Source organism: Cucumis sativus, chromosome 2, assembly GCF_000004075.3.
Source record: "Cucumis sativus cultivar 9930 chromosome 2, Cucumber_9930_V3, whole genome shotgun sequence".
NCBI classification, from domain to species: Eukaryota; Viridiplantae; Streptophyta; class Magnoliopsida; order Cucurbitales; family Cucurbitaceae; genus Cucumis; species Cucumis sativus.
This window is the reverse complement of record NC_026656.2, coordinates 7783381-7811335: the sequence shown is the minus strand read 5'-3', so window position 1 is coordinate 7811335 and position 27955 is coordinate 7783381. Positions and strand designations below refer to the sequence as shown.

Genomic DNA, 27955 nt, shown 5'->3' with positions numbered 1-27955 from the left:
GAAGAAAAATAAATGAAGTGAAGAATGATCTGGACGACGTTAAAAAAAGATCTAAAATTTATGAAAAAAAGAATGAGTTTTCTTAAACAAATACACAATTGTGTAGGGGAATTAATGAAGTTAAAAATTGGTAACGTCAGGCGTAGATATTGAGTTGACGCGGAAAGAGAAAGGAATTTACGAAAATAGGGTGGAGGTGGTTGGATTGGATTGGATTGGACGCAAAGACGTGGAAGTTTCGAGCGAAGAAAACTCCACTCTGCTCCTCCATTTTCCCCATCTCTTTTTTGTGCATTCTTCTTCTACATTGACCACCACCCCCATCTCTTCCATTTTCCCATTTCCCATCTCTTCTACTCTCAAACGCGCTTTCTCTTTCTCTTCTTCCAGGTTTGTTTTCCCCTCTCTCTCCCCCCCCACCCTTCAATTTCCATCTTCTCAAATCTCTATCATCCTCTAATTCACCCGCTCCCTCTTTCTAGGGTTTCTTTCTTTTCTTGATTTCACCGCCTCTCTTGGGTTTTGAGGACAATGAGCGATCACCTCGTCCTTTACGTTGATAATTTGATTCCACCAGCTCCTCCACTTCAACCTGCATCCGACCTCCTTCATCCTCAACCCTCTGAGGCTCTTCCGGACTCCCCTGCGCCTGCGCCTGCGCCTGGTCCTTCCTGTTCTACTGCAACCGCTCATGATCGGACGGTTGAGACGGATGCTCCCAATGAGGATGACCCTCTCATTCAGGTGGCTGAGTGCCGTATTTGTCAGGAAGAAGACAGTCTCAATAATTTAGAAACTCCCTGTGCTTGTAGTGGTAGTCTTAAGGTATTTCACGCTTTACCCTCCCTTTCTACCCGTTCTTAACTTCTTCTTCTTCTTCTTTTTTTTTAATGTGAATAAACAGGACACCCTTTTTGGTTGTTCTTCATTGATTTGGCCTTCTCCTTTTCTCTGCTTTGGATTTATGTATGCTGTTGCTACTGAATTTGAAACTTTGGATATAGTTCAACGGGGTTTAGCAACTTTCTGCTTTTTTCTGGGGATGTGTTTAATTATATTTTTATTGCTTGTATTTGTTTTCTTCTTTTAAATTCTTTTGTTACTTCCAAAGTGGTTTTGTTTTCGTGGAAGCAAGATGCGAAAGGATATCAAATTATGAAGTTATTTAGTATTTTCGAAATCTTTGATGGATCAGAGTTCCGTATGAATTTTATAGTGCCTGTTGAAAAAAGATGTGCTTATATCTGGAGAAGATTTATATCATTAACGTAGCGAGGACTAGGATGAAGTGCACGAAATAACTTGCTTCATTGGTGCTCTCCTTTTATACATAATTTGGTTACTTGCTTATCGATCTATATAAAATTGTTCCCAATGCTTTGTTTGTGACCTTTTAGTGTTATCTCCCGTCCAATGTTTGGTGATAAGAATAGTTCCTTCAACTAAGTTTTTGTTTGTATCAATTTCTATGATCGATGGGAAATTTTATAAGCCAGTACGTGTGTAGTGTATCTGAGTTATAAACTGGCTTGATAAAACTTGACTAGGAGTTTGGTTATTAATCTTGCTGTCATCGTATTTTTCCTCGCCAGAATACATCTACGTCCTTTGAATTGATCAATATGAAACCTCTGGTGAAACTTTTAACGGGCTTCTTTGTTTATTAATCTTACGTGTCTGATGAATGCTTTGTGTTCAGTACGCTCATAGAAAATGCGTTCAACATTGGTGCAATGAGAAAGGAGACATAACTTGTGAGATATGTCATCAGGTATGTATGATGCTTTTGATTTGATATGTCGACTACAATATTATTAATTTTAAAATTTTTGCAATTTTTGAATTTCAAATAAATGTATAATATAATCTTTATACTTTAGCTTGCGTGCAAGTTACCCTGTTAGTATCCTCTTTTGGAACTCATAGCTCCTTGAGTTTTGAAAAATGTAGGTTTTACATTGGGAATTCAAAATTTTCATTATTCTTGGTTACATGCATAAAAGTGCGTGGATGCTTAAGAGGGGCATCTCTTCTACCTCTAAAAGGCATGCACCTGATGGGGTTTTATTTTTAATCATAAATGAGATGTATAGTGTATGCCTCCCAATTTCGTCATATTGTATATTGGAAATGTATCATTCATGTTGGGCACTTGAAAACGAAAGGGAGAAAACCATATGCTTCATAATTTGTTTTGGTTGCTGACTTGCTGGTGTAGGGGAAAACTATAAAAGTCGAGAAAGAGAATTTGCTACTCTAGAAACCCCAAGGATGAAGAGACTTTTGCCCTTTTTCTTCTCTGTAAATTTGTCTCTACTCTGGACCAATCTCTTTTGTCTAAGCTCTCCAAGCCCTGCTTTCTTTGATACATTCATCTCTGAGAAAACCATAACAGTGGTTTAGTATAATAGCTCACACAATGATCTGTTTTTTTTGGTCAATGGGGTGCATTCTTTTTTCGATAGTTTGAGTGTATCATCACAGAAGATTGTTACAACACTGGGAGGAGAAAAAGATGAGCAGCACGTGCAGAGGTGCATTCCTCCCTCCAAATGCTTTAACCAGAAGTAAATATGGGATACTGGTTTGAATGTGCTATGTTTGGTGCAAGCTTGTTTGGGATTATTGTTAGACTTGGTGGACGTAAGGGGTGGCTGCTATGAAGATGCAGGTTCTTTAATGTGACTGTGATGGTGGATGAGGCATTAGTAGCTAGAGAGGCGTTGGTGTATGCTCAGACTTCAGTCTTAGGACATTAGTAGCTATGTTTGCTCAGACTTCAGGCGTTGGTGAAACGTTGGTTCAATGAATTAATCTTACCTATCTTTTAGCATGGGACTTTTGGTTAGGATGTTGGACTCTTCTCCCCTCACGTATAATTCTTTCTATTTTATTCTTGTTATTGTAACCTTGATCCTGTAGCTCATTCCTTGTGAAGTCTGGAACTTTTTGGGATTGGATGTTTGTTGGGCTTCCCGCCTTCCTAGTTCTGGTTGGATGCCTTCTTTATTTCACACAGTGCATTGTCTATGATTGTAATGCCTTCTTTCCTCTAAAGAAATACAATTGGAAAATATTTATCTGCTGTATTCTTGGGGTATTGACTTTTTTTCTGAATAAAATGACTTGCTCTTTTGGTCTGGATGTGTTTCATGTCATGTTGAATGGTATCATGAGTTTTTTATTTACAGATTCTTTTCTGATGATATTTTTCTTGTTTTGATTCTTCAATGACGCCGGTATGTTTTATTCTATTGCCAGCCTTATCAACCTGGATATACTGCACCACCTCGTTCTGAAGAAACTGCTATTGATATGGAGTAAGTTTAACCTTTTGGCTATTTTCAATTTGAATGCTGATGGTTTTATCAGTAATCATGTCTTTGCACACCCACAAGCATTTTATTTTCATGTATGATCTGGACTTGCATTTGAAAAGTTGATTTGGATGTGGATATGCACAGGGGAAGATGGACAATTGCTGGTAATCCATTAGACCTGAGAGATACTCGGCTATTGGCCATTGCAGAGGCAGAACGACATTTCTTGGAAGCTGATTATGATGATTATGCTGCTTCAAATGACAGTGGAGCTGCATTTTGTCGATCAGCTGCTCTTATTGTAGGTTTCCTAATTTTAGTTCGTAGAGAACTCTTTTCTCCCCTTAGACGATGGAATGATCTTGCACTTTCCAGTCTTTTATTTTCCATGAAACTATATGATCATTGATGAAATATTTGATTTGACGTGGCCAGCTATTAGCCCTTCTCCTTCTTCGCCATGCATTGACCATAACAGATCCTGACGGTGATGATGATGCATCTGCCTTTTTCTCTGTAAGCAGAGTTGAAATTTGTTTTCTTAAATTTGAAAGGCTAAATAATGTGTATGATCAGATGGATTTATAATCTGGATGCGCCTTTGACAGATTTTTATGCTTCGTGCTGCTGGTTTTCTCTTACCTTGCTACATCATGGCCTGGGCCATTAGTATCTTGCAACGTCGAAGACAAAGACAGGTTGGTGGTCAAGTACTTTTGGTGTTTTTTTAAAATTTTGCTCTTAAGAACTGTTTTGCTGACTAGATTTTATAAGTTAAGAATGACGGAAACTGGAATGTGTTATTTCCACAAGAAAATTGTCAATTTTCAATATTTAAAGAACAACACCGTCTCTGAAGTCAACTCTTAAAGTAGTTTACAACAGAGACATGCCCTATAGGTATACGTTGAAATTGTTTTGTTAAAGAAAACATAATGTTATGAAATTCTTTATTCTTAAGTATAGAATGATATTTTGGCATATGTTGTCGAAATCAAGGATCTTTGTGTAGGTTGGGTAGTAGCAGCTATAAGAGAGAGTTGGAACATAATGAAGTTTATAGAATGTTATTAAGTAAACAGTTTTGAATTGAATTGTGTGGTTGTGTGAACCCAACAGGAGGCAGCAGCATTGGCTGCAACACAAGTGGCGTTTGTACTACAACATGGACAGCATAGAGGTTTACAATTTGCAATTGCATCAACAGGACCGCCGCCCCTCACCCCTCATCCTCATCCTCATTCTCACCCTCACCCTCACCCTCACCCTCCCCCTCCCCCTCACACTGCAGTTTGAACCTTAACCAATCATGTAATAATACTATAATTTCAAACATGAAAAAACCTTTCTACTTTGCACTCATTTTTCGCTGTGATTGCCAAATCTGACCAGATTTTTTGCTGCTGTTATCTGGGGATTGTTTTCCGTCTTCCATAAACCAGGTACCCTCACTAACAAACTCTCGTCAATTCTTTCTGCTTTGCGGCGAATCTATCTTGTTCATATTCTATTAAACCTATTCGGTACTTTCTTAGGAGCTACGCAGAAAACCTCAGTGCCTTGAATTATGTACATTTTGTTTTAATATGGTAAACAACGAAGATATTTACAAGGAAAAGTAGGGGATTTCCTGTTTCTTGTGCAATTTGTTGACGATCTTATGACTTTGGGTATAAAATGTTAAATAAAAAAGTAGTATGAGTTTTCTTTTAGAGCTTAATTTTTCTAGAGTTCATCAACACATTGCTGGTGAAGTTAAAATGGATGTTGATATATTAATATTATAATTGAAATGCATGTATGCAGGAGAAATTAGCATTGATAAAAATGGTCAATAAACGTGGATGCACATAAATTCATGTTAAGATTGATTCGAAATTATTTCTAGTTATTTAATTTAATTTAATATTATTGGCTTTTGGTGAAATGAATGCTATAATCGGATTGCATGACAAATGAATGCGTTCATGTTGGAGCATAAATAGGGGCGAACTTTGGACCAAACCGATTTTTTAAAATAAATATGTATACAAAACTGAACCAAACCAAATGGAACCTTTGGATTTCAAAATTGATTTTGATGGTTGAAGATCAAGAGAGATGGAGGCATGTCAGAGTTCCAATGGAGACGGAAAGAAAGAAGATGAAGAGAGATGGAAGAAGAGGTCCGAGATGGTGCTTTGAAAGAAGATAGGAGGAATTTGCGAGGGATGGAGGGAGGGGGAAGCGGCTGCTAATGGGTAAACAAAAATAGAAGCAACAAACCCCTAACCTATAATATACTTTTAATAAATAAAATTATATAATCTTGTTTATTGTAAACGTTTTTGAATTTTGCACCTAAATGAGTTCGATTCCATTTTGGCAATCGATTCGATTTCTACAATTTCACTCTCCACCCTTGGCATAAAGTTAGAAATCTATAATGGTTTCTTTTGCTATAATACACATTTTCTTAGGGCAATTAAATGTTATGTAAGATATAAAATAAATAGAAAACTATAATCTCATGATTGAACCATTTGATCTCAAGCATTTCTTTCAATATAAATTGAAAGTGGAATATTTTGATCCTCGACCTATACCAATGATAGTTTAATTAAGTTTTTATTTTTATTGGCGGTTTATAATGGATGCTTGATTTTGTAAATACCATAGTTAGTGAATAATTAATGACGATGTTATATGTATTTTTGTGGAAATATTATATTAAGGATTTTTAAAATAATAATAATAATAATATAAAAAAACTATTTAAATTTTGTAGAAAAAACCATTAAAAAGGCGAAATTAATTGGATATTTTGACTACTGATAATTTTTCTTGATATTAATTAAAATTACAAAACTTATTAAAAAGAATTAGGCAAGAATTTAGTGGTTTTAATATATGTTCCTAATATTTTGATGTTCTATTAGTTTAATTCATGAATTAATAGTTGTAACCATCTAATGAGTTGTTTGGCAAGAAATTTTTATTAAAAAAGTAGATGATTATAACTATCCTACATTGATTTACCGATAAATAAATAGTTTGGTTTGATAAAAAGCCATGGGAGTATTCGAGTATGAGTTAGATCTATATACACACCTACTTAAAACTAATATTCTATGAGTTTTTTTAATATTTAAACATAACAGTGTTAAACGATTTGACCTGTTAGATTAGTGAAAATGTATATAAGCCGATTTGGACGATCAATGATACAAAAGGATAACTAACTAGAGTTGATGTATGATCAATGATACAAAATGTTCTTCGTCTAGCTAAATTTACTATGTCTTAACATCTGTGAAAAAAATCATGAGAACGTCAATGAAGAACATGATCGTTTAGTTCGTGAAATGAAGATGAATGAAGAACGTGATCGAATTACACACCTTTTTGTCTAGTTGATATTATATTGTCTTAGAAAAATTATTGGTATTATTAATATTTTGTTGTTAAAAATCAATTATATTATTTTTATGGTTATGTATTTACATTTCACGATATTTGTGCTTCTAAAATTGAATTGTCCAAAAAACAAAAAATCAAAAAGCTGAAATTAAGGTTTAGTTTAAACTTCAATAATTTCAAGTAACTAAAAAATTAGTAATTTTAAGATAACGTGCAAATAATTTTAAAATATATATTTAAAAAATGGAAAAAGTGTATTTTTTTAGTTCATAATGTTTAATAGTCTTTTATGTTTGTTCTTCTAATGAGGTTTTCTATGCTGAAGTGTGACATTTATTAGGCTCTGCAAATGTTGTGGGAATAAATTTCACAAGTAGAAAGTGTAATCCAGTTGTTCATGAGTCGAACTAAAAAAATGTATATCTTTTTTTAGTTCATAATGTTTAATAGTCTTTTATATTTTTTTAAAAAATGCAAAATGTTTAAAATAATCTAGTGTCAAGAATAAAAGAAGATTATTTGACACTTTTTACACATCAAGTAATCTAGTGTCAAGAATAAGATGGTTTTTTGTTTGACAGTTTTTACGTGTCAAGTAAAAAAATTCTTGATCCGTTTTGCATGTCAAGTTTTTTTTTTTTCTCAAATGAAAAATTATATATTTTAAAACATCCATATAATTTATCATGCACTTGTTTTGAAGCTCAACAATGACGAACATAAGTAAAGCAAGAGAGTAAAAAATGTGCTAAACAACACATTAATTGAACAATTCAATCAATTCAAACTTTCCATCAAATAAGTAATAATATATTTTAACAAATTGTATATATATATCAATGAACCGTACATATAGTTAGCCCAAACTTCTAACAAAAGCCTAAACTTTTCATCTATGTGTAGCCTAAACTTTTCATCTATGTGTACCCTAAAGGTGTAGCTAAACTTTCCATCTATGTGTAGCTTAAAGGTGTACCATATCAAAACTTGTCTTTCTAGTATCAACAAAATATCAACAAAACTAGTTCACCTATATCCAGTGTCAACAAAATATCAACAAAACTTGTCTATCTAACCCAAAATATAATCACCATAATCACATGCATGTGGCCACCCAAAAAATCATCAATCTCCATTCGCATTTCATCCAACTCGAATTAACTATATGAACTCCTTGTATCAATCTAATATAAAATCCAAAATTTTGAAGTTAATGTTGAAGAAAAAAGTTGAACTACGATGAATAAATGTAATCAAAGTATTCTTTGAAGTATTGGGTCTAAAAGGAACGAGAGAATCTTTGAATAAAACAGAAAAAGAGCTTGAAACGGAGTGTTAGATGGGACTTTACAAAGAGTTGTGCTTCTTTTTTTGTGTTCTCCTTCAAGTCCATTTCCATTCTACAATACTAATGTAATCAATTTTTTTTCTTAAATTGATGATCCTCTTCAAGCTTTGGGTCGAGATTGTCACAATACAAGAATATTTTATTTATTTTTACAAAGGAAATATATCTGGTCTTAGTTCTCAAGTGTTTAAGGCTTATGATTGGGGTATGCATTCTAATAACAATGAAATATAAAAAAACAGAGGGGAAAGAACCCAACACTATAGTTAAAAGGAATAGTTACAAGAGATTTTTAAGCCTACACCAAGGGACATGCATTGTCCACAAAAGAAGAGAAATATATGACTTTTCAGAAAAGAAATCTTTGGTTTCTTTCAATCCAAATGCACCAAAGAAAGTCTCAAATTAAGTTGACCCAAATAACATCAGTCTTATTTTAGAACAAGCGATTTATTTATTCAGGATAGTTGATTTATAAGAAGAGAGAAGTTGCAGATTAAAGGAGCAGCTTTACAGTTGTTTGTAATGACTTTACCTATGAGGCCACAACCTCAGGTAGAAAGTGTCTCAACTTTCAATCTTTTTTGCAGTTCAGTTAGAAGACATAGATATAGAAAATGAAGATTGTCATTATTCGTTAATGAAGAAGAGAAAAGATTAACAATTAACTTTGGCAAATTTTTTCTTTTTTAGTGAAGCAAGAGTACGATGGTTGAGCTTTGTACAATGCTCTATGAGTGGCAGGCCATCCTTTTCCTGGTTTGTTTGACTTATATTGATCTCAATAGTTCTGGCAAAATGGGTTATGAGTTTTTATTGTAGGTTTTTGACTCTAGATTGGTTTGTACTTTTCTCCTTCTGGGAAGTTTGTACCTTTTCTTTTTGTTGAAAATTTTCAATTAATAAGAGAGAATTTTCTATTTTTCTTTTTCTTTATCATAGCCAAGTTACCATATGGGGTTGTTCCTTCCCCAGCATATGAAAAAATCTAAAATCTCTTTCCTAATATCACAATCAAAAGCTTCAAATTTTCTCCCAAGGTAAAAAACAATCAAATCCAAACAAGAAAAAGAAAGCATTCAATCTCCATTGATGTTATAAATCAACAAATATCACCGAAGGATGAGAACCAATCAATCAATCAATAAAACCCCCTTGAAGACGAACAGTTACTAAGAAAGTTGTAAATACAAAAAAAAATGAAAGACTAGAATAAGTAAGCAAAAGCAATACACTAGAGGAGAGAAACATGTCACACCCGCTCTAAGCACGTGTTTGCTCGTTCCAAGATGTGGCGTGATGTCAGTCGAGGTCGTTTGCCTCCGGAACAACCTTTGACACATGACATAGAATCGTGAAACGATCAACAACGAAAGTTTTTTAATTTGAAATACTTTAAACCGTAGTGTGACCCATTTGAATCTTTATAAAATATATTATGGAAAATGAACATACATGCAGATATAAGTATATGAACAATCTCATCACTATTATAAAACAACAACATCATTGTATAATGAAAACTAAGTTGGCCTGACAGTAGTATGTTCAGCACGCGGGTATCCACAATCTGTACTTAAATGGAGGAAAAACATTTTTGAAACAGTAAGACGAAAGACTTAGTGAGCAAAAGTTTTATAAAATAGGTTTGCATAAACATTTTAGTATAAAATCGAAGCTTAAATACATTTATAGTAAATAGTAATAACATGAAACAATGGAAACATTTAAATCTTTTGTATTTTCGAAAACAATCCTCCATAACCACGGGCAATATGTACCCCTTCATCCAAAGACGGGACAGCCGATGGATAGCTAACCGTCCTCCTTTAAGGCATAATAATATACCTTCCTGATGACCCATACTTAAAAATAGGTTCATCAACTGTACCATCAGTGTGAAGTTAACCACATGTATACAATAGATCTCATGTTATATTCGGGCGTGGATAAAAACATTTGAAAACATTGAAATATTTCCTTGATCATGAAATCATTCAAACATGGTATCAATTTAAAACGGTTATAAACATTTTATCATAAAACATAACTTGAAATATTCACTTGAAATCATGCTAAGTAAATCATTTCACAAGCTACTGCTTGTAAAACTTGAAAACATGTTTAATAAATCATTTAGAAATCATGGTGTTATTTATAAGCTATTGCTTATAGAGCTTGAAAACAAGTTTAATAAACAACATTTAAAACATTTTGTTACTCACTATCACTTGAATATAGCCTTGGTCTCGGAAATTCCTCCTAATCCTCCTTGTTGTGAAAATTTTATATTTTATCCTTAATTAATTCCTTGAACATGAAAATATCCAAAAGTTTCTTTAAAATTTCAAAAAATATCAAGACAGCCCAAAACAGCCCATCAGAGCTCATTGACATAGCAAAGGGGTTGGCCGCGCGCGCATGGCCTAGAGGCCTTGCACGTGCTAACCTCATTGAGGTGAGACACGTGCCACGTGCTAACCTTGCAAGGGAGGTTCCCTGCACGTGCTTGCCGCCTACCCAATGCCCTTCACATGCATGGGGCGCGTGGTGCTTCGCGCACACCATGTGTCGCGCTAACCTCTTAAAGCAGGGTCATATGCGCGCAACTTGAGTGCGTGTAACCTAACACAAAATAATCTTTAATGACCAAAATGCACGCCCATCTCGCATGTACATTAATGACTCACAACTATTACCTAGACATTGTTTTACTTCTAGAATCATGACCCATGTTTGAAAAATTATAACTTAAAATTTTGACCAATATTGAAGTTGGTCTATTTGTAGAAGTCCTTGCATGAAGTTATCTTGACACCTCGACCTTGCTTAATCCACCCTTAAACCTCCTTAAGACACCTCAAACTTCCTTTCCATCTTAAAATGCATGTTAACATGGTTAAGACACTTGGATTATTCCTTAAATTGATTGTTTAAAACATGCCACATACATGTCCAAAACGCATGCCAACCTTCATGGTCATCTCGCATAGCCCTTCCTTGTCGCCTAGCTAAAACACCTAACATTTATGATCCTTCTTTCTTGCTAACCTTAAATGCCCAAAACCTCTTACTAACATCTATGTCTTTCTTGCATAACACCCTTCTCGCCCAATGACACCCGCTTGGAGATCCTTCTCACCTAGCCACAAGCCAAAAATAACCTCCAAATGCATGATAACCTCTAAAGTCATTTCATCCCAAAAGTCCTAGACACACCTCCAAGACGCCAAATAACCTCTTTAAAGGTTCTTTCCTTTCCTTGGCCGTCCAATGGTAATCTCTAAACGCCCAATGTGTCATTCTTTGACACTTTAGCCAATCTTTTTTCCAATTTTTCTTAACCTTGACTTAAACTTAAACTTTGATCTTTCCAAGATTTTAACTTCCTTATTCCCTTAAATCTCATTTTCTCTTTTCCTAAACAAAACATTAACAACTTCCAAAGATGATCAAAATTTTCGAGTTTCATAAAACATTCCAACCATAGGAAAATCTTAGAACTTAAAATGAAAGGACAAAGAAAGTAATATAAATGGGAAGAGGGACTTGCCAGAAATGGAGGTGGGTAGTTCCTATGCCTGATTAATTGGAGATGAAACTGATCTTCTGGAAGAGAACCTCTTAAGGGCACAAAGAGCAATCGCGGAGATAGATCTCATCACAGCCATAACACTTTTGATTGAAGCGTTGCATGTGCATGAGACGATGGTTGTCCTTAGCTATGTGCGGTGTTTGTAGAGGAAACAAATGGTTGTCGTATGTCTGAAATCGAGGAAGATAGGATGCACGAATGAATGTTGATGAATGGAAGCCGAACTAATAATTGGACGATGAAGTAAACTGATTGGACGTTGACGAACTAACGAACTGAGTTTAAGCCAAATTGAAGATTAGACGCTGACGAATGGGGAGGTGGTGGCACACGAATGAACGCTGAAAAATGAGGAAGACGAACGTATGCACGAACCTGGCGTTGGGTGATGGGAGAAAATCGGAGAAGAGGAAAAATTTAGGGAAAAACTTAAGGTTTTTTTAGAAACTGAGGGGAAAAGGAAAATTTTGGAAAATCAAAAGTGGGAATTTTTTTCTTAGAAAATAGTGAAAATATATATTAGTTGACATTTAAAAAATGTCAAGTAATTACAACTAATCTTGGCGTTAACCTGTCATGTATTTAAAATAAAAAATAAAAAATGTCTTTTTTCACTCTTTTTTATTATTGACGTTTTTTATGTTACGTGACAGTTTTTATTAGAAGTGTCAAATATTTCAAATTTACAAGCGTCAAGTATTGTTAATTTTGTAGTAGTAATAGAGTCAATGGTTTGCTATGTTGCCTTGTGCAACCAAACATAAAAGACCTCCATCAATATGCATTCAAGTATGCCATGATGGGGGCATGCTCTCACCAATCTCTTATACCTACTCCATGCATCGTGCAGGTTCTCTTATTCGTCTATTGGAAGTTCATGATGTCCCTCATTCGCCTTGAATTCTCGTGAAGTTGGAAGAACTTTTTCATAAATTTCTCAATCAGTTGTTCCCAAGTTCTCACCTCTCTAGTTTCCAAGGAGTTAGCCCATATCTTTGCCTCATCCCTCATAGTCAATGGAAAGAGGGTAAAGTTGTTCTTGCGATTTGCCTGGTATGTGAAATTAATCACATATAGAGTAGAAGCTTTTGATGTACTCGTCGGGTCTTTGCCTGGGTATCCATCAAATTGGCCAGTGTTCTGGATCTGTTATCTGACTAGCTTAATCTCAAATTGTGCATTTTCACCAAATACATGATAGACGATACTAGAGTCAAAGTCATATAAGTTTGGTGAAGCATAAACCTTAATGGGTCTATTTAGGTCATGGACTATTAGGGCGAAGATTTCTTGTCCAGGGGCAACATTGTTTAGAAGGACTTTATTCTTGTTAGACATTATGTCTAGTTATTGTCTCCTCTATCTTCTATTCCTTCTGCTTTTTTGAAAACTTCATTCAATTTTAGGGTCAAGTATGAATTTTGGTTGCTCATATTCACTCATAAACTTGTTCAGTGCTCTTCAATTAAGCGATTAAGGCAAAATTGAACTTTCTGCATGAGATTAGTACACATATTAAATCCACAATATAAAAATCAACTAATTCTCCGACAATGACGTCAAAAACTTGCTTGTTTTACTTCGTGAATGCATTCTACTTAGGATCTAAGTATGCTACTAAAGTAGACGTCTGGGATAGATTCATGCGATAAAATGTGTTCAATCCTACATATGCGTTGTTAAATTCAAAGGTTCATCGTTTACATACAAGTTTTCCTCTCTCTTGTCCAAGTGTAAGAGAAGAGAAAGGTTTCTCAGATAAACCAAGGTCGAACTCAGGGAATTAATAATCTTAAGGAATTCATCATGTGTTTTAAAATCGCGCGGTGTCTATATAGTATAATTATATGAACAATATTATCTATTATATGTATTTACACTATGTGCGTTGGAGTAGCAAGATGGATGTGATGTTAAGGAGTTATGGATTATGAACTCTAGTATATATTGATGATGGTAGTGCACGAATATCTAAATAAGTAGGTGTAAAGTAAGGGCAACTAATGCATTAAGGTGATACAAGCATTTGTTAACTTCAGATTTAAGGCAAGCAACCTCTCGTACTTTTGCCATAATTGATCGCCTTTCAGAGTCTAAATTAAAATTAAATTTTATTTTGCTTGCCAACTTTAAGTTAGATTTAACTTAAATGAATAATCAAACAATTTACCACTATGTAAAATGAAAACAAAGCTCGAGTTTACAAAAGCAATATTTAGAAAATATTGTCTAGGTTTGGTATGTTATTAGCTAAGCCTATAGATACTTCCAGTGTTGCAAATGGTTGTTTTTCATTAGTGTTTTCTCCTCAGCCGAAGTTGAGGAGTATATGTCTCGAGTTCCTTATGCCAGTGTAGTAGGATGTTGGATGTATGTTAAGGTTTGTATTAGGCCTGATCTTACCCATGTTATTAGTGTTGTTTATAGGTCCATGTGTCAACATGGGAAGGAGCATTGACAAGTTGTGAAGAGAAACTTTTGTTATCTTAGAGAAAAATATGATGTTGGTCTAGTTTATGAGAATGACATAAAATGTCTTGTGACCAGTTATTCTGATTCTAACTATTCTGAACATGTTGATAGTAGGAGGTCTATGACTGGATATGTATTCACAATGGGTGGTTTTGTTGTTAGTTGGAAGCCAACCTTACAGCCTATAGCTACGTTATCTACTATTGAAGAAGAGTACATGGCCTTGACAAAAGTTGCTAAAGAAGGAATATCTCTAAGAGAGCTATTTGATGACCTTGGTTTGCATCATGATCAAGCTATAGTATATTATGATAGTTTGAGTGCAATATGTCTTGCCAAGAATCAAGTTCATCATGAGAGAACTAAATACATTGACGTGAGATATCACTTTTTAAGAGGTGAACAAAGAGTAAAGGTGACGAAAATTGGTATTGGTGATAATAATCCTACTGATATGTTCACAAAATCCATTCTACAAGGTAAGTTCTAACATTGTCTGGACTTGCTTGTTTTGAATTGTTAGTGGCCCCTTATGGGACACTTATGAGGCATGAGGAAGAAGTCTACATAAATATGGTTAATGTTGCATTTAGTACTTTCTAGTACAATTTGGTACAACTATTATTTGGGAGAAAATTAAAGTCAAGGTGGAGATTTGTTGGAACGCCTTGAATTCATTATGTGGCACTATGAACAACCCAATACAAGAGTCTCGCTAGCACTGTATTATTGTGCATATGTAGTTATTTACGATTTTGACTCTAGAGTTTAGAGAAGTTCATATATAAATTTTCAAATTTAGTGGCATTGTATTGTATTAAAGAAACATTCTCTTTGATAATATTTAGTAGATGTAGCTAACACATTATTACTGAGACACATATATGTACATCGATCTTTACATTCTTCTATTGTTTAATTGTTGATTCCGTAACATGTAGTATATTACTTCTAAGTTCAAACGGAGATGAATTTAGTGATGTTCAAGTCGTTGGTTGTACTTTATTTAGTTATTTCCTTGTTTTTATGGATATTATGTAATTTTAATTTAACTTGATATATGTTTTAAGTAGCTTTTGTTATTTTACTTTATTATTATTTTTTGTTATATTGAAATAAATTAAAGAGATATTTTTAAATATAATAAAATGAATTAAATTATTTTAAAAATATATATAATAAAGTTCTACATTCTATAGATTATAGATGACACAGTATAGCATTAAGTCTATTCGTGTGTATCACGGTTTAAATTTGAAATTTTGTTATATCATGTGAGTACGGTTAGACTACTAGAAAAACCACTTTTAAGTTGATCGGCCATAAAATCTTGGTCGTGAATAGTTATAGTAACATTCTACATGCAAGACTAAAACCTCACTTTTAGGGACGCGTGTGCGTTACTAAAACTACACCTAAGAGTACTCTAACTGCGATCTGTTTATTGAGAACTAACAAGTGGAAAGTAAATATACAGCGATTGGGTAAAATTAATACCTTTAAAAGGGGTAGGGGTTGACACCTAAAAGTGAAGCAGGCATTATTCTTAATCAGTAGTGAAATAAGCGTTCAGGTCAGTGAAATCGTACTGAAGCAGTGGGGTGGCCGGCGTTGGGAGTAGAGGTACGCGAGTAGGAGCAAGGTTGAGCAGTGGAGTCGCCGGCGTCGGAGCAGAGACTGACGTTGGGAGCAGCCGACGTTCCAAAATTTTCGAGCAGGGAGTCATCCAGTCACCGACGTTTCAAAATTTCAGAGCGGGGGGGTTTCGTCTGGGGAGTTCATGGAGCCTGGAGGGAAAGATCGAAAAGTAAAAGGGGAAAGAGAAACTAAAAGCAAATTACTTTTTTTCATGAGAAATGTAAGAGGGAAAGTGAAATTTAGGGGGTGGGAAAGTTGGGGAGAAAGAATTTGATCATATATTTTAGGAACATCTTAATTTGTTTGTTAAACCTATTTTCATGCTTAATTAGTGGCACTTGGTGAGGTGCTACAAATTTTTTTGCACCACTTGTTAGAGATGCCATGATAACAATAATATTTTGGGACATATTTTTTACCCTATAAATTAGCTTTTAGCAACAAATTTAAAATTCATTCTCAAAGCTAAATGGTATAGCGTCTAAAAAAGAAGTTACATAATATATAACTTTTGGAACTAAATGTGAATACCATATATATCAATTTGAAGTGAGGTGAGGTTTTTTATTTGAACATTTTTTTAGGGGTTTTTAGCTTTAAAAGAAAAGTGTAATTTCTTATAGTGTGAACTAGTTTTGCACCAAACACCCTTTATTGTGATCATTTCTCTATAACAAAATCATTGAGTGACTAACAATAATATTCCATTCTTTAGAGAGTCCAATTTAAACTTTCTGTACACTCATACCCTTTTTTCCTCATCTTTCTCTTTGACTATCTTACCTATGTTCTCTTTTTCTTACAACCCTTTAATTGTAAATTTTGAACACAAAAGGTGAAAGAAAAACGAAAGTAAGGAAATATGGAGTACTCTGCTTTCCTCTCTCTTTTTCCATTATATTGAATTCCCACATCACATCTCTAAAACCTCAATATCAATTCAACAAATTCTCTTTACCTAACCACACAAATAAATGTAAAGTTTTTTTTTTTCCTTTTTTGAAAAAAAATTAATTTGAATTAATTAAGCTCTGTTCAATTTGAATTTAATTAGTTTGGTTTAGTTCATATCTGTTTTTTTTAAAAGAAAAAATGCTCGATTAGTTAATGATCAATTTTCATAAATGTAACAAAACACCCAAATATTTATGATTTGCGTAATAAAAATAAAAAGTCCATGAAATCAATAAAATATCCTCAAAAATTTCAGATTTGATCTTAATATAAATTGATTCGTCACTTCCCTTTCCTATTTGTCTTTGCGATTTGTTGATTTTCTCTTCTAGATTTCTTCACCTCCTATTCCATATTTTTTTTATTTCTTTCTTCCAACTCTTCTTCTATAATATCAAGATTGTTGAAATTAACTTTGATTTATCTAAATGATTGCTTACCTAATCAACACGATCATTTAGATTTGAAGTCATTTTTCCATTGTTTAAAAAGAACTACATGATCGTGTGGATATGATCTAAACGATTGTTTACCTAGTCAACACAATTATTTAGGTATAGTCAACACGATCGTTTAGATTTGAAACTCTTTTTCCATTGTTTAAAAAGAATTACACAATTGTATGGATATGGTCTAAACGATCAATTAACACAGTCAACACAATAATTTAGATTTGAAACATTTTTCCCATCGTTAGAGAAAACTACACAATGATGTTGATACTACCTACACGATCGTGTATAATTTCCTACACAATAGTTCAAAAGTAAAATTACGTGTGCGGTGTGGGTGATTCATCGTAGGTTGATTGAGACATTTTGTGTATTTTCTATTGTAGGCCTGTGAGTTTTAATCAATTTTCAAAATTGTTATATATAGTGTAAATATTTTGTCGGTTTATTATAGTTTTTAAAGAACCCCTTAATTCATGGTTAACTTTCATAAACAAAACAAACAGATAAATATTTATGGCCTACATCATAAATTGAAAAAGCCCGTGAAATTTACCATTTAAAAAAAAATCAGGTTTGCCCTTCATTAACATCATCTTTCTTCTCTTCTCTTCTATGATTTTTTTCCCTCTTCTGCCATAGTTTTTCTTTCCATCGCTTTTTTTCTTCTAATGCAATTTTTCTAAATATTTCCATTTGCCCTACCTTTTCATATTCTTTCTTCTGCAATTTTTCTTTTCCTTCCCATTGTCTTTTTTCTTTTCTTCTGTAATTTTTTCTTTTCAATTTTTTTTATATTTTTTTCAAACTGTTATTTGGTTCAAGATCATGCGCCAAATATAAAAGATCGTGAAAATAATCTTTTAGATTTGGCTACCGAAATTTAAATGATCAAATTTAAACGATTAAATTAAATGATCGTGTGAAATCTCAACTATCGCGTACTCAAAAAATGTTGAAAAAATCGTTTAGATTTGGCTACCAATCTAAACGACATACAGGAAAGAATAGCTCTAAATCGGCTTTTAAATTTATTACTTTTACAATTTAGAAAATACAGTGACATAGACTCTATTATCATAAATTTTTTTTTTGCTATTTTTGTAAGGCCTAATTAATTTATAAAAATAGAATTTTAGATATCTACATTTGTGTCATAGATTTTTAGAGCTTTAAAGAAATATAAACTAAATCACCGACCTCCCGAATTTGTGTGTTTAATTTATAGTATCAAACACTTTTTTCAAAAATAATGTAACCTTGACAATAAAATTGAAAATTTGAGGTTCAATTTCTTCTTTGTTTTCCTATTTTGGTTCAATTATAAAATCAACATTCCTGTTAGTTGTTAGGTATTTATTTTAAGAGACTTTTAGAGTTTAAGGTTTAAAGTCTAAAGTTTATATAATGAGACTCATTCAAGCTAAAATTATAAGTTTAGATATTTATTAGTTATAGTTTTAGATGCTAAGAACTAGCATTATACTGACTTAAATGTGGTTCTCTAAAAAAACAAACAAAGAAAGAAAAAACTTGAATGTAGTTTTAAAATAGAGAGAATTGCGTCAAATGACAAAAAAAAAAAAAAACAAAACAAAACAATTTATAATACATCTTTTTGCATATTGCAAATATGACAAATATAATAAGTAAATAGATATATCAAAGAGCTATTAGATGGTTATAGATGGTTATTCGCTTTTAAATTTGCTATTTTTGTAATTTAGAACACATAGTTGGATAGACCCTATTATCATAATTTTTTTTTTTTTTGCTATTTTTTTGCAAAAGTTTCGTTAAAATAATCAAAAAGAAAATAACAAAGTAAAACAATTTATATAAATGATATTTAAATACTTTAATTTTCAATGACTAAAATTCAATAACCACATAGCTAAAATTTTAAAAATATTTATACTAACATAAACACACATGTGAGAAAAAGAAAAAGTGGAATTAAGTTTTCTAAATCTTCTCACTATAATAAATAATAATTGTGTTGGATCTAAAAATAAAAAAAAATAAAAAATATAACAAACCTGTAAATATTGTCCACAATAATAGAAAAAATAAAAATTGTTCGAAGTCAATACGCAATTAATAAGCCACATGCACGTGCAAGCAATCTCTTTTTCTAAACGATTGAGTACTACAATTTAAACGATAAATGAATTATCTACTATATATCGTTTAAGTTTATGATACACGATCATGCAGTCCTTTTTTAATGATGGAGAAAATTGTTTTGAATTTAAACGGTCATATAGACCATGCTACACGATCGTGTTGACCATGCTAAAATGATGGTGTTAAATATGGTAAGTCGTCGTTTAGATCATGTCAAAACAATCATGTAGTTCATTTTAAACAATGGAAAAAAGACTTTAAATATAAATGATTATGTTGACCATAATAAACGACCATGTTGACAATGATAAACAATAAGAAATTTGAAAGAAAAGATGAATAAATCGCAAAAACGAAGAAAAAGAAGTAACAAATTATCTGCAATATATGTTAAAGGAAAATTTTGGAAATTATGAAAATATTTTACCGATTTTATGGACTTTCGTTTTTTATTTTTTTTGTTATACGGATCGTAAATATTTTTAGATAGATTCGGTTAGATTTATGTAAATTTTACTTTAAAAAACTTATTTTTATTTAAACTTATTTTTTATAAAAATGATTTGAAATGCACTCCAATAAACTTATTTTTTTAAATTGAACATTCATGTTATAAAAGTAAAAAATAATAAACTGATTTAATGAAGTATGACTGAGGAAGTAATTTTTGTATAAAGTGATTGAATGTGGAATCACCTTCAATTCCTTCTTTACCTACTGCCTTTAACAATTTTATTTTAACTCATCTTCAAAAAATTTAACCCTAATTTCTTCATTCATTCCTTTTTCTTTTTCTTTTTTGCTTTGAATACCACTCTCTAGATTATTAGGAAGCAAAATAATTAAGTTTAATAATAATATATAGTATATATAAAAGCGCTTCTATATCGAGAAATTTTTTTAGTCCATTTTTTACCCCTTTGATTATAAGTATGTTTACTATTCATTTGATGACAATTTTGTCATTTAACTTCAATGCATGAATAGTGAGTGAATTTTAACTCTTCCTTTCCATTTCTCTAACCATTTCAATATTTGATTCAAAAATATTTATTACCCTAATTAACTTTATGGGTAGTGGAAGAATTTTTATAGGCATGATAATAAATTCAAAGAAATCCTTTTGGAATTATGTAATCCATACTTTCTACCAATTTATTCAATATAAATGTATGGTATCCATTGCTTCAATGAGTAACAAATCGTTATTAAGTGGAGAGGGAAGTGCAGGAAGACAAGAAAGATGAGAAAATAAAGATCAATAGTTGATCTAGAAAATAACATTATCAATTAGAAGGAGAGAAAAATGCAAGAAGACAAGATTTATTTCTTCAGTGTTAGAGATATATATAAATATTTTCTTTCGTTTCTATGTAAATATTATCTACTTTTATATTTTCTTGAAACTATTTTTCTTTTTGTTATTTTTTTAGTTATATAAATGAGTAGAATGATTTTTTCTTTTTGTTATCTTTTTTAGGTTTCTCTCGAATACACAATACAAGTTGGAAAAACTTGAACCACCAACTTCGTGGTTGATATGTACATATGTCTATGCTCTTTTATGTTTAAATCATGTAATATTGTGAATTCTTTTCTAATGTAACTATGGAAATCTTACTCATTTTTTCTTCGTTTCATTTTTTACCTAAAGCTATTTTATTAATAAAATGATTGACTGACTTACACTTTGATTTTGTTAAAACAATGTAAATATTGTTGAAATTTATTAAGTATAAATGAAGGTAATAAAATGTGTAAAACAAGAAATATTAAAGTCTTTTCTTTAATTTTTTACCTACAAAATCACTAAAAAAAATTATGATTTCACATTTATAATTTCATAATTTCAAAAGAAATATGATTCTCGTGGATGTTTTACCATTTTATTATAACTTTTTTAGTCTTGCTTTAGTGGATATTTTATCATTCACATAGATTTAATGTTTATGGTCATTTTCACATTCAACAAGGTAGAAGTTAAACTTCGTTAACTTTTCATCTTCTTTTTAAGAAAAAAGTTTTGATCTCATAACTGATATTAGTAAATGCTCTATGTTATTAGGGCCATAATATAACTTTTCGATCTTCCATAATTGATATTACATAATGCTATATAACTTACACAACTAACCACCTTTCTATCTTCCACTTATAAGTTCAAGATGTTAGGAAATGAAATTTGAATTGTGCAAACAAATCAAATTCAAAGATACATTTAAAATATGACACCATTATCTTTTTATCAAATAAATTCATTTTTCATATTTATATATAAATATAAATATATTGAAATGATTGTTCTAATTTGATAGAGTTAAGTTAAAATTATAAATTTTTGTTGTGGGATTTTGTGTGTTGTTTAGTAGTAATAATAAAAAAAAAAAGAGTTTACCAAATTTGAATGTAAAAGTGTAGGGAAGCATTTGATTGAGGTGTGAATAAGTGATGATCTTCTTAATCATCCTGACAAGTTGCTTGCGTCATTATTTGTAACAACTCTTCTTTCCTTCATGATCATTAACTTTAAATAATAATCTTTCTTTTGTTTTGTTTATTGAAAGAATCTTGATCATCTGATCTCTTTTAGAACATGTATAAACAAACAAAAAAAGTATTTATTTAAATAATGTGAAATTGAGATGAGCAATAATAATATAAGTAAGCTTTTTTGACATATTTTTGTTGCTCTTTTGATTGTGATCACTATGCATGATTCCCAAGAGAGACCATATAAAATCTACTTTCTCCTCATCTAAACTTTAAGATTTCAAGACTTCTCTCCCACTAAAACAAGGGCCCCTCATCTTCTCAAAACAGTAATAATAATTGATGAATGAATCACATTAATTGATTTATTATTATATAAAAACTATGAGGGTAAAATTAGTGGGAGCATTTGGCATCATACTAGAATCTCCTTTACTTGTTATGGAATATATTAAAGTAAAGATAAAGGTGAAAGATGGGATTGAAGAGAGAGAGAAGTTGAAGCAAAGTACACCATTAAGCCTATTCTTCTTAAAGAGAAAGTTAAGGTACTTGAATAACTCAACTCATCTTTTCTCTTCTTCCTTTTTCTTCTCTTTCTTCTATTTTTTTTCTTCGTTTTTTTTACCTTTTTTTCACTTGTTTTTCAAACATATTGCTCTACTTTTTCCCCATTAAAATCCTCCCAATAATTAATATTCATTTCCTTCCTTGTGAAACAACCATGTTCTTACATCAATTTTTATTTTAAAACAGTATCATCATCCCTATCTACACTGCTCTACTCTTAAATTTGTATCCAATTCAATCATTTATGTCAAGCCTAAAATTTTGTTAATTAAACTTCAAATCATATATTGAAAATTTGTCGGTGCATGGATTGGAATCGTGTCAATTAATCTAACATTTGAGTAAGTATAGATACCATTAGTTGAATGTAATATTAAAGAAAAGGTGTAAATTAAATTTAAATTGAATAGGGTATAAGAATATAGAGTTTAATACAATGTTTTGTAGAGAAAGAATATAGATATATTATTGATATAGGGTAGGATATGTAAATGAAGTAAAAGAAGTGTGGGGTTTTGAAGATGGTGGGGGAAAGAAAGAAAAAGAAAAGGCAAAATATTGGTTTGTAAAATGAAATGATTGGATTTTGATTCCAAGTGATGAATGGATCTGACTTTGATCTCTCTCATTTTAATCTCCTTTTGGGATTTCAGATTTTGCCCATTCTCCTTTGTCTTTCACTTTTATATTTCATTTCTTAGCATTGCAATATTGGCATGCGCCTTTCTCTAAATCTTTTCCTTGTTTTTTTTTTTTCTTTCTTTTTACTTCTTTATTCTGCCCCCCATCATTGCTTTCCTCCCTCCCTCCCTCCCTATATTATTTGCACCCCTTCTTTTCATTCATTTCTCCCTCTAATAATGAGAACTTCCAATTTTCAAATAACAAAACATGTTACATTAATCTGTTTTTGTGATAATTTAATTCTAATTCATTAAACCATTTACTGTTTAAGTTGAAATTAGTACTAATATATGTTGTCCATACTTCATGTTCTTTACAAGTTGCTTAACTTTCAATACAAAACTATCCTTTTTCTTCTCTTTTCTTCAAATTCTAAATTTACTCCGATTGTCCCATGAAAATAATTACGTAATAAAGAAACATTTAATTTATATCATTTCATAAATGCTCTGTTTAGTTAAGTAGTTTTTTTAATATTAGAAGGAGCTTAATTAGCTAAATAGTAATTAACATGTACTACTCATCTAAGAGGTAGAGGGATCAATTATTTTTTCTACAATATTGTACTAGCTTAATTCTATTTTGATCAATTTCGCTCCTATGGTTTCAAAACTTAGAATAGTTTATATGGTTTGATAAGACATGATTTGCCACGTTTGTTAGTTTGATAAATGTTTCGTACAAAAATCCTTATCGTTAGAAAAAATTTATAAATGTTTGATGAAAAACATGAAGACTAATCTTTAACTTTATTTTTTCACTTAAACTAGGGACCAAATATATTCTAATGTGTGTGTATATATATATGATATACAGTAGGGTTACAATGGTTGTAAAGATCCGCTTTAATTAATTTAATTAATAATTTAATACAAAGATGAACTATGGCTTTAAACAAATGAGAACGTTGAAGAATTAAGAATAAAATGTAGAAGTATGAAGAAAATAGGAAAAGATTAATTAATTAATTAGGGTTTAGTATGGTATCACCATATAGTGTTTTTCATTTTTAATACCGTATTGGTTTTCTATTAAAAAAGTATCAACAAATAACAAATATTGTGGGAATGCCAAATAACCAAAAAATGTAATTGAGAGGGAAAATTGATGGTTTATTATGAAGAAGAAATTAAAAGATATGAAATTAGAATGGTAACTTAATGCTGTATCAATTTCCACACTAACTTTATTTTTACTCAATTTTATATCTATTTCTACATTTATAATTCCCTCACCACATTCATAATACTTTTCTTCACGATCTTTTTGACCAAACTAATCTAAACAATAAATATATATTGTCAATACTTTTTAAAGTTTAAGGTGAAATTTTTCAACATTTTTTATATATATATGGATAATTTTATAAAATTATTTAATAAAACTGAAAGTTTGCTTTAAATTAAAAATTGATACATTCAAATTAAAAGGTTTGATTTTTCCTTACTTTCCAAATTACTAATGTCATCCAAAACAAACATCCTAAAGCTAAAGAAACACCTCTTTCTTATTTTAACTCAATAAAATCCTACCATTGAACTAGAGGGAAAAAAAATGTAAATGTACTTTAAATTAGGTAGGAATTCCAATATTTCAATAAGATTTAACTCGGTTTTTATAATGGTTAAAAGAAAATATATTGTAGTGATATCATGGAATTGTTTTGTAAGTAAATAATTTATTCATATAACAATAAAAGATTTGTAAGTTGAAGTATGTATGTGCATAATAATGGTGAGTTTTAGAAACCAACTAATTGCAATTCTACTTTTATATATAAGATTTAAGGATGGAAAGATTCAAACATTTAAATCCTGTTGATGTAAAGTATATACTATAAGTATATGAAGAAAGATAAAAGAGATGGAAGGAAGATAATAGGAAAATGAAGAAAAGGAGGAGAGAATCAAATTGAATTTTGGTAGGAAGGAGTATAGATTAGTTAGTATATTTCTCTTTATGCTTGAATATGGAAAAGAAAAGGATAAGTTTCTCTTTAGTGTAGATGGATGGCTTTTGAAATCTAAGGGTTAGATTCTTTGATTCCTTCATCCTTTGGAAAGAACAAAAAGAATCTGCCAACCACACCATACACTCAAGAAAGCAAAAAAAGAGAGAGAGAAAGAAAAGAAAAGGAAAAAGACACATTTGGGTTTCCCCTTTCAATAACCATAATGACAAATCAAATTATTTATATATAAAAAAAAAAGCTTCATCATCCTCTCAAAGGAGCATTAACAAAGTGATTTCATGATTTGGTTTATTATTATTATGGTGGGTCTTAGTAAAAGCCCAAATGGGAATCAATGGAGAGGAAAACAGCAAGATAAAAACAAACCTTACACTTTTTCTTTGCTCTGCTTTTAAGACTCTTCTCTTCTTCCATCTTTTTATTTTTCTTTTGTTAATGAGATTCTCTCATCCTTTGAAGTCAAAGAAGAAAAAAATAAAATAAAAGTTGGTATGAACGTAATATAATTAGGAAGTAATAGAATATAAAGTGTCACAGCTCATGAGCATATATTCCCTTCCAACATAACATTGCCCCACTGTGTTTCCTTCAGATATGGAGTGAGAACATCGGACATTACAACAACCAAAAACCTCCTTCTTCTTCTTCTTCTTTTTTTATTTTTTTATTTTGCTTTTATCATCATATAAAGAGGACTGCTACAATTCAACCACACCCTTCCTTGCAAAATTATTCAAACAAAATTATCTTCAATTTTAATTATTATCATTCTTTTTCTTTTTTCCTTTTTTTTAAATAAAACCCACAAAATCCCCAGCTTGTTCTTCTTCTATTATCTAACACACACACACACACACACACACACAAATAAAAAAGGAATATCAATTATGCAGAATCATCATCAGCAGCACATGAACTTGGTTTTGTCTACTGATGCAAAACCAAGGCTAAAATGGACTCATGACCTTCATCAAAGATTTGTTGAAGCTGTCAATCATCTTGGTGGAGCAGATAGTTCAGTTTTCCTCTTTTTTTTTTTCTCTCTTTTATTTAATTAACACCATTTTTATTTTTCTTTCTCTATTTTTAATTAATTATATTTGTTATTGTTTTTTTTTTTTTTTTTTTTGCAGAAGCTACACCTAAGAGTTTGATGAGAGTTATGGGAATCACTGGCCTTAGTCTTTACCATCTCAAAAGCCATTTACAGGTTTTTCCATTCTCTTTGATTGCAAAATCAATTTCTATTCAATACCATTTCATATAAAATCCTCATTTTACAAATTACTATTGTTGTTGTTTATTTTGAATCAGAAATACAGATTGGGGAAAAGCCAGCAAGCCGAAACCAATGCTCAACTCAAACTAGAAGGTGAGGATTCCCAATAAAATTAATCCGTTACAGTACTTTAGTTTTCCCTTCTGATTATTAATCTCTCTCTTATTGAGTTTCGTTTTGTTTTCTTTGATATTGACTTCAAAGAGATGCAGAAAAAAGGTGGGCATATTGATGGTGAGGAAAACAAGGATAGAACTCAAAACCAAAACAAAACAGAGTAAATTTCCATTTCAAATTCATTAGACTTTCCTGTCCGTTTCACCCAAAAGAAAAATGGGGCTTTGAAAATAACCTTTTTAATACTCACTAGTTTGGTTTAATAATCAAAGGAACATGAAGATATCAGAAGCTCTTGAAATGCAATTACAAGTACAGAAGAGACTACAAGAACAAATAGAGGTACAAAAACATTTGCAGCTGAAAATCGAAGCACAAGGGAAGTATTTAAAGATAGTATTAAGAAAAGCACAAGAGACAATTGCAGGGTACGGATGTTGTTCTGAAGCACTTGAAGAAGCCAAAGCAGAGCTTTCTCAATTGGCTTCAATGGTGAGCTCTGGCTGTCAGAGCTCTTGTTTATCAGAATTGACTGACTCAACAGAACTTAATTTTAAAGGGATTGAAAGAGTTGGAAGAAGAATGTGTTCCATTGAAAGCTCTTTAACATCTTCAGAAACCTCAGAGGAAGCCCCAATCACGAAGAAGAGAAAAGGAAAAGAAAAAGAAGAGAGTAGCTCTGTTTGTGAGGAGGACAAGGAATTAAGAATGATGGACTTGAATGATACAGCAATTGGATTTGAATCAAAGTTGATTCAGTTTCTTTAAAGAAAGGGGGATTTTTGAATGAATGGTGAATTTATTTTGAGATGATGAATATGTGAAGTTTGGAGCAGAAAAGTTGGCAAATGCTTGTAAAATGTGTAAATGGGGGGTATTGTACTATTGTATATAATGCATGTTTTCATTAAGTAAAATTTCAAGCAACCCTAATGTTAGACTAAATTATGTATTAATTAGCTACCTAAACCATTCAAAGTTTCTGAAAAATGAACTCGGCTGTTAAAATCTTTCCTAACAATTGGGCCAAATTTTGTTGCCCATATAATGTGTTAAAGTTAGAGGTCATAAAAGGTATACAATAATGTCACACAAACCACAAACGCAAAAGTACATGTTAAAATAGAAGGCAACATAATTATTCTTATGATATAAGGAATTCTTGATAAATTTTTAGAAAAAAAATAGATCTCATCAAAATATTTTAAATGGTTCAAATCTTAGAAGAGTCTCCTTTTTTTTACTTTAAAATAGTTCAAATATAACTAAAGGTTTAGAAGTTAATGAGTGTTTGCTTGTTGTTCGTTTTTATTTCGTAAATATTTATCATGTTGGGTTCTACTAATGCGATATATGTGTTGCTTTATGCATGATTACCTATTAGTACAAGTTTTCCTCACGCTTGTCCATGCGAAGCGAGAGATTTCTTGGGTAAGCCATGGTCGAACACACAAGGAATTTCATATTTTTTGCTTTGTTTTAACTTATGTTAAAATGCCTTATTTTAAATGTCTTTTAAGGTTTTCAAAAGGTTTCAA

General features: G+C 31.4%; 2 protein-coding genes across 9 annotated transcripts; both read left to right on the top strand.

The window, feature by feature from the left end:
* The first annotated feature begins 227 nt into the window (after positions 1-227).
* Positions 228-5841, top strand: LOC101203306. Of its 8 annotated transcripts, none has more exons than XR_004214525.1 (9): positions 228-825; positions 1700-1771; positions 3262-3320; positions 3465-3621; positions 3756-3836; positions 3929-4018; positions 4440-4631; positions 4713-4762; positions 5411-5841. XR_004214525.1 is itself a non-coding variant. In XM_031881042.1 (8 exons), the coding sequence occupies exons 1-7, from the start codon at positions 532-534 to the stop codon at positions 4614-4616; spliced, it is 930 nt and encodes a 309-aa protein (XP_031736902.1). In that variant the 5' UTR covers positions 228-531; the 3' UTR covers positions 4617-4631; positions 5411-5841. The 8 variants fall into 8 exon arrangements, 4 of the variants coding, with proteins under 4 accessions (XP_031736902.1, XP_011649047.1, XP_004138916.1 ...); XR_968666.2 differs by having other exon boundaries at positions 4856-5706; XM_031881042.1 differs by lacking the exon at positions 4713-4762.
* A 19729-nt stretch (positions 5842-25570) lies between these two features.
* On the top strand, positions 25571-27407 carry LOC101203068 (myb family transcription factor PHL8). The gene is made up of 5 exons (XM_004138867.3): positions 25571-26035; positions 26155-26231; positions 26336-26393; positions 26505-26577; positions 26690-27407. Exons 1-5 carry the CDS (start codon positions 25909-25911, stop codon positions 27183-27185), a joined length of 831 nt encoding a protein of 276 aa, XP_004138915.1. The 5' UTR covers positions 25571-25908; the 3' UTR covers positions 27186-27407.
* The last annotated feature ends 548 nt before the right edge of the window (positions 27408-27955 follow it).

Excerpts from the sequence above, each read along its gene's own strand:
- LOC101203306 (XM_031881042.1), top strand. The coding sequence starts at position 532 with ATGAGCGATCACCTCGTCCTTTACGTTGATAATTTGATTCCACCAGCT. Across the intron at positions 1,772-3,261 it reads CTTGTGAGATATGTCATCAG|CCTTATCAACCTGGATATAC; the intron begins GTATGTATGATG and ends TTCTATTGCCAG. Across the intron at positions 3,321-3,464 it reads GAAACTGCTATTGATATGGA|GGGAAGATGGACAATTGCTG; the intron begins GTAAGTTTAACC and ends GGATATGCACAG.
- LOC101203068 (XM_004138867.3), top strand. The coding sequence starts at position 25,909 with ATGCAGAATCATCATCAGCAGCACATGAACTTGGTTTTGTCTACTGAT. Across the intron at positions 26,232-26,335 it reads ATCTCAAAAGCCATTTACAG|AAATACAGATTGGGGAAAAG; the intron begins GTTTTTCCATTC and ends ATTTTGAATCAG. Across the intron at positions 26,394-26,504 it reads TGCTCAACTCAAACTAGAAG|AGATGCAGAAAAAAGGTGGG; the intron begins GTGAGGATTCCC and ends TTGACTTCAAAG.